General features: G+C 35.0%; 1 protein-coding gene across 1 annotated transcript in view; it reads left to right on the forward strand.

Moving 5' to 3' along the window:
- The window catches only part of LOC308495634 (ankyrin repeat domain-containing protein 26-like), a gene marked incomplete at its 3' end in the record, with an annotated part of 32357 nt that extends 26378 nt beyond the window's left edge, over positions 1-5979 (forward strand). Inside the window, exons 6-9 of the mRNA XM_081080599.1 lie at positions 722-792; positions 1966-2103; positions 3522-4451; positions 5791-5979. Coding sequence (XP_080936725.1) covers positions 722-792; positions 1966-2103; positions 3522-4451; positions 5791-5979 — 1328 coding nt within the window. The remainder of the gene's footprint in view (positions 1-721; positions 793-1965; positions 2104-3521; positions 4452-5790) is intronic.
- Between the last annotated feature and the right edge of the window lie 1633 nt (positions 5980-7612).

A 7612-nucleotide genomic window follows, 5' to 3' on the forward strand; every position in this document is an offset into this window, starting at 1 on the left:
TATTCTGAATTCAAAAGTATCAGTTAAAACTGTATGTATTGTAAATGAAAAAGCACCTTCCGAAACCAACAATCAAATATTTCTTGGATTTTCTATGGCTTTATATATTTTAGAATTGACTTTCCCAGCAGTGATGGGAATCTCAGCTGTGTCCGCAGTCTGTCTCCTCTTCTCTGTCTTCTTCCTTAAACCCCAGTGCTGAATCCTCAAAGGTGAAAAGAAATTTTCAGAATAGTAGAGGAAAACATTTCAGATATAAGGAAGGGTGTACACTGATAAATGCATCAGAAGTAAGTCATTCTGGAAACAATGAATGACATTGCAGTTGAATCTTAGGGTGTTGTTCAAAAGGTATATTACGAGGTAGAGAACAGAGTATATAGTGCAACTCGATGTGTTTGTACTGCATTTCTAAATTGTAGGGTTTTTTTCTGATTGTTTTTCTATCGATGTTCATTGAATGAATTTGTGGATGAATTTTTGACATGTTTGTATGCCTTTCACTTTGTGACATCTCATATTTCCCAAATGGTTTGTTAGCTAATTAGAAGTGTTAGCTAATTAGAAGTATTTCTTAAGTAAAGTAAATATTCAGGAAAAGATGACGCTTAATTTGAAGTCTCAGTTGATAAGATGTTATTTTCTGTATTTATAAAGATTATAGCTTTTATCTAATTGTTCTAAGTAGTTCGTTTTAACTAATACATAGATTTGTCAGCAGGACAACACCTAGGAATGACATCAGAGGAAGGACAAGCGAGGCTTGATGGAAACGAAAAGAACTACACACATGTATGTGAAATTTAATTTTAAATTTCTAGTATAATATGGTTTTCTGTGCTTTAATAATATAATAGAGTCCAATTGAAATTACCTTCCATGCTAGCCTTTTAGAGTCAAAAGGTCATAACTGAATGATATTTATAACATTTGAACTAGTTACAAAACTTAAAATGTTGTTAGAATCTATAGATATTCATAGCTCAACTTTATCTTTGGATTGAGGCAAAAAAAAATAATAATAAAGTCCTGAATGTTGTTTGCTCCTTTAATTTTTATAACTCCCTTAAATAAAAAAGAAAGTAACATCAAATACTGAATCACATGATGAGACAGTTGAAATTATGAACCATGTAAAAATGATGGCCACTGATTCAGGCTCACGTGAAAGGAGTCATGATTTTCAGGGGTTCAAAATGTGCAGTTCCGTATGGCTGGTCACTAAGGCCAAGGTTAGAGATGGATTCTTCCTTGTGACCTCTGTGTAATGGACTCTGCATCTACATTCAGGGAGAGAATGGGGTCATGCACTCAACTCAACTGCTTTTTAAGAGAATCACATCTTCTCAGGATGGGACCTTTGGTTGTTAGGACACAAACAGTAACTTTCTAATATCTTTCCTTTCAGTGTAGGAAATCAGTAAATATGATTTAATTTTTTGTCTGCTCTTACTAGTGGGTATTGAATAAGTTAGAATTGGATGCAACAGATAATTATATCAATGTATAACACAATGTGTAACACTCATAGTGTATAATGTGAATTAATATTTAGGAATTTACTTCTCTTACTGATTGATGTTAATGATGTGGGCTTCTAATTAAAGTTTGCCTATTCTCCAGTTATTAATCTTTAAAAGATATTCTTAAATTCACTGTAGGGGCTCACTATTTAAGACATGGTGAGGTGAACTATTTTAAATGAGAAAGCCTCTGTGACATTAAAAATCATCTACTGTTTCATTTTTTGGGTGGATTTAACATATAACCAATTGTTTAGTTCAAACAGTGACAAAATTAGTTTTGCGGATTCATGTTTTTCTTCTAATTTAGACTAAGGCAAGTTATTTTTCACTTTCTAATTAAAGTCCGATAATTTGGGAGTAAGTAAACGTAGATTAAGATTTTTAACAGTTAAATTTTAGTTATATTCTAATTTTTCTTTGTTCATATTCGATTCTCTAGGTTGTACAAGAGGAAAACAACACTCAGAGGCCACTTTCCCGAGAACAGGACAACAAAATATTACATGACACAGTTCTGACCAATTGCCTTCAACAACAAAAGGAGACAGAAATAAATCTTAAGAAAATGAATTCTGAGGTATTTTGTTTAGTCATTTTCAAATATGTGTGTATGTACATATTTTAAAAACCAATGTTGTACATATGGGAATTGTAGAGGATTTTAAAAGTGTGTGTGTGTGTGTGTGTGTGTGTGTGTGTGTGTGTGTGTATTTTAGGGAGAGTGACATTTTTGGTCCATTGCAATAAATTATATTCTTGATTGAAATCCTTTTATGTCCAACAGTCAAGTAGTGACGTTCCCAATGTGTCATCTAAAGGGGAGGTTTTCAATACTTTTTACAGGGATCGATGAGCTTTCTACAATCTCAAAACTATTGTTACTAATAACAGAAGTTTCAATTTGAGGCAGTGATTTCATCCCCTTGCTGTATTAGTAGAGAGGTCAGTTTTCACTTCCGCTGATTGTAAGGAGTAGAAGTATAGCCAGTGCAGAGACCATCTTTTAGATCTCATTCTCCTACTTTTGAGAAAAGGAACAATTTGTTCCAAGTAGAGTCCTATTTCAGTGCTAGGAACTTTTGAAGAAAATTGTATGCCATGATGCATACTTAGTGATAATTTATTGGTGAGTGTTTTATTCAAAGAAGTCAGTGTGTTTTCCCCTATTTCTCATTTATTTCTCCTTTAAACATTATGAAAAGGAAACAACACTTAAGCAGCAGCAAATATTTTCTAACAATAATTTTCTATTTTCTAAGAAGAGCTCTATAATTTTTAGCCTATTTACCCTGAGTTTTTTTTGAAATCTAAGGCTTCTTTTGAATTTATATATTTACACTAGAAGAGCAGCAAGCACCCTATTGTAGAGTCCAAAGTCCTGGGAAAAAATCCTGAACTTGCTCATCTTTGTAATCATTCTATTTGAAATTGTGATAACGAAGAGTTCATTGATGTATAAAGAAGTGCTTAGCGTAATGCCTAGATTTATCAGTGATTAGTAGATTTCATCTTACAACTGACTCTGAAAATATTAGAAAAGTAGAATATCTTTTGAGTATTCTTGGGAAAAAAAATTCTAGGAAATGTAATCAGTCCAAATGTATGCAGAGTGAATACTCTTACTGTGGGATAGGTGTATATTCACACGGTGACCTCTATTTTAAAATGTAGTCAGACTTCTTAATCTTCTATTTGATGCCTTCTGGGTTTGCTGCCTTTCCAGTTCTGAGACTCTTAAAATTCTCTGATGATTTTAAAATTCTCTTTTTCACTTTCATGGATTCAGCATCTTATATTATTATTTTTTTAACTTTGGGGAATTTATGCTCGTATAAAGTTGGAGGTTTGGATTCAGCATTGTATTTTTACAGTGGGATATCCACGTACTGCAACCTTTTCATTATATAAACACTTAGGTTCTTCTTTAATTTCAGAGGATATCATGATATGTCATTTCATTGAGTGCTAGCTACAAGTCTCCTTTGTTTTACTTAGGATTCTGAGAGTTACGAAAAAGCAAAAGACATGTTGCATGAAAATCACGTGTTGCAGGATGAAATCGCCATACTAAGACTACAAAGGGACACACTCATAACTCAGAAGCAGGAAATGGAAAAAAAATACTTTGAGGACACTGCAAATGTAAAAGAAAAGAAGGACCGTCTTCAAAAGACAATAAAACAGAATGACGAAACGCTAACAGAAACAGTATTTGAATATAACAGACAGCTTAATGTCCCAACAGCTGAGAATACAATGCTGAACTCTCAACTGGAGAATGAAAGACAAAGCAAAGAAAGATTGAAAACAGAAGCGGAATCCGACCATCATCATGAGTTTAGTAAGCAATTAAGACCCCTACAAAATTCTTTCCAGGAATTAAGAGATAAATGCTTGCATTTCGTGGACAACATCGGGTTTGCTATGTGTAACCTAAAAGAAAACAGTGAGATTCATTCTCAGCAACTTCCTAAAGCTGGAAGTAAATCCAATAGCTTAGACACTGAGCTCCCTCACGCAAGATATGATGTCAGAGAAAGGACATTGGTTTCTGAACCTGTACTGAAAGACCTAAACCAAACTCAGTGTCAAGAGGAGGAAATTGAACACATGAATCAAAGGGAACCAGAAAAATTGAACCCGTATACTGGAAAGCTGGAATCCCTAAAGGAGGAAAGATCTGACCTACAGAGTGGAAACATGCTTCTTCGAAGGCAACTGGATGATGCATTCCACAAAAGTGACAATAATGAAAAGTCAGGAATGAATATTGAAGAGCAGCTTCAGGGGCTTAGAACAGTGCGTCAAGCTGAATGTGAAAAACAAGATCCAGTGGTGAAAGAGAGCCCTAAGGAGTTAGTCAGCAAATTGAATCACTTGAAAGGAAGAATGTGCCAGTATGAAAACGATAAATCAGAAAGAGAGGTAAGTATCCAGAAAGATAGTTTTCACATTTCCTGAAAGAAAATTCAATGTTCAAATATTTGATGATGGCTAAATGTTGAATCTAGCAGAATATTAAAAATATATAGATTACAAATGTATTTGCTCTAACAGCTTAAAAGCATACATTGTATCCAGCAAACAAAACTTAGACCTGTGAGGTGCTTTACTTTGAGTAAAGGCATTGTGTTGACTATGAAATTTTAAGGTATAAATTGTTATTAGATACATATTGATATGAATGATTTAGTCTTATACTGCTACAATAATAATTTTCATCTTTCTGTTACCACATTGTAATACCATTATGAAGCAGATAAATGGAAATGCTCCTATGCAAACTGAGTTTTTAGAGATAGAGGTTCAATTAAGTGGATTACCTAGAGAGTTAATTCTAGATTTCCCACATGAACTGAAGTGTAGATGCTGTCCCTTTCCCTCAGTAGTTTCTTCCACATTTTAGTTGGTATAATTTTGTTTTTATTCATGTCAATTTGATATAAATTGGAACTATTTCAGTCTCAAATAATGTATTCTTAGGACCTGTGACCTCTTTAAAGGCAGCTAATTTTTCATTAAATCATAATTTGGGACAAATGTGAGGAGTTTTATCAAAACTCTACTTGATTTAATCTTCCCATTGCTATCTATAATTGTCCTTGAATATTTTTACAAATTCATTTTTCTCATCGCAAGGCCCATTTACTATCATTTGGACATAAGTTTGTCCATTTCAAAGAGAATTTAGCAGTCTCTGATTTATTAATTTGGCACTGGGTCTCCATTTTCAGACGAGTGAGGGGAGGCAGGATTCATGTGTAGCAGGAAGGGAGGTCCAGGCCATGAAGACCACTGGAATGAGTTTGCTTTTCTTCTAAGATACAGGAATCTGTTGGAAGGTTGTGAGCAGTGGACTGCATATGTGAGGACCTGTGAAGTCAATTTAAGCCTGTGATAAAAAAAGGGGGAAAACATTCCACAATGTATACTTGACGACCGCTAGTCCCACCGACATACCAATTTCCCCTTGAGATGTCAGTAGATTGTTAAGCTCTGCGGCTTCATCAGGGGAAGTGGAGAGTGGGGCTGAATCTGTTGTTCAAGTAACCTTCGTAATAGTGAGTGGGCAGCAGGATAACACCTTCTGTGTCTTACCCAGATTCAGTAGACAGAATTGTGTCCAAAAGAAGAAAACAAGGTGAACTGATGCATGGGGTGATCTTTTTCGAGTTACATATTATATTAATATGTTAGAGTTAGCAAATTTTAACATAATTTAATAGATGTGATTATAAGATCACTAACAGAATCATCTTTCTAGATGCTTGGGAGACGATTTCAACAAGAGCTACCTGACTCCACAAAAAAACTGTCTATGTCAGAGGCTTCACTGGAGGATAGATCACGTTACCGTATGAATTCAGAAGCTGAGACACAGGATTTCAAGACATTAGAGCATATCAGGAGTCAGGTATGTGTGAAATGTAACCTGTCAACAGTTCATCTATAGTTGATTAATATAAAGTGTTTTAAGACCCTGATTTTCAAGGGCAGCTTTCTTTTGTGTTTTCGGTGTAATTAATTTATTATAATTTTATTATCTTTATAATGCACTTCTTCCTTAAACTCTGGCTTCCATCCTGCTATTTGCAACGTATGTTTTTTCTTATATCTATACCCTTGGTAACGTTGAGAAATAGGCAGCATTCCTCATAGAAATCGAGAGACTTTCTTCCTACTAAACAATATTTTGTAGTGATATCTCCATTACCAGGATGAAGCAGCCATTTAAAATCAGAAGATAATGCTTACTAGAACGATTCAGAAATTTGTCTTATTTCTTATCATCACTTTTGTAAATGGTTACAGCATTGGTATATATTTCATGGACTTCAAACTAACTTGTACAGAAAGTTCAGTATACAAACCAGTTGAAGTAGGCATTTCCTTCATTTTGTTTTCATTTTTGAAATATTGTAAAAGTGTAGAAATATGTTGATCATTATAGTATGCACACCCACAATAGAGAATTAAGAAAATAATCCAGATTCACTATATTTGTGTGTTTTTTAATCTTCATTGGGATGCAATCCCCATATCATATTTCACCATTTAAAATATACAATTCAATATCTCTTGTTACATTCAGAGAGATGTGGAACTATCACCACAATTATAGAACATTTCCATTACCCCCAAAAGAAACCCCACATCCCTTAGCTGTCACCCTATCTTCCTGTCTCTCCCAGCCTCAGGCAACCACCAATCTACTTTCTGTCTCTGTAGATTTGCCTACTTTGGATATTTCATGTAAATGGAATCACACGATGTGAGGTCCCTTGTGACTCGCTTCTTTCACGTAACATCACGTTTCCAGGGTTCCACCGTGTTGTAGCACACATCAGTTGTGAGCTATTTCTTCCTATTGCCCAATGTTGCTTCACCTTGTGGACAAAATACTTACCCATTCATCAGCTGATGGAACTTTGTGTTGTTTCCACTTTTTGGCTGTTAATAATTCTGCTATGAACACGAGTTTACAAGTTATGGTGGGAGCCAGTGTTTTGATTTCCCTGCCCCCGGATTTCTGGCTCCCAATCTGGCCTCTCCATGAAGCTTTCTCTGACTGTTTGAACTCTCATTGAACCCGTGTTCCTCAGCACTTGTCGGATAGTCTGTGCAGAGCAATCAAGCCCTAAATTTGACATAGTTTCAATTTTTCATGAGAGAGAATTCTGTCTTTCTAAGTATAAGTTTGTCTAAGGGGAAATAGTATTTGATGTGATGGCACCTATCCTTGCATAAATTGAAAATGTTTTCTTCAACAGTTGTTAGGATAAAATTAAATATTTTGTACCAAACCAATACTTCCCCTTGGAGACATTGATATAATTAAACTTTTATTCTGAAAATATTTCTCACAATTATATATAAAACTGAAAGCACATCTCTAATAGAAAATTGTTCAGTGAAATGCTCATGTTCCCCCTGTCCATAAAAATAAAAAACTAAAATAAAAGGGAGCCAGCCCTTCCTGTCTGCAGCCAGCCAGGGTGTACAGGTCGATAGCACATTCTAACTACAGCTCAGAGGACGGCTTTTCTGATCTGCCAGAGCGTGCTGCTTCCATCTGCTCCTCTGAG

The sequence above is a fragment of the Rhinolophus hipposideros genome (assembly GCF_964194185.1).
Source record: "Rhinolophus hipposideros genome assembly, contig: HAP1_SCAFFOLD_50, whole genome shotgun sequence".
In the NCBI taxonomy this organism is placed as follows: Eukaryota; Metazoa; Chordata; class Mammalia; order Chiroptera; family Rhinolophidae; genus Rhinolophus; species Rhinolophus hipposideros.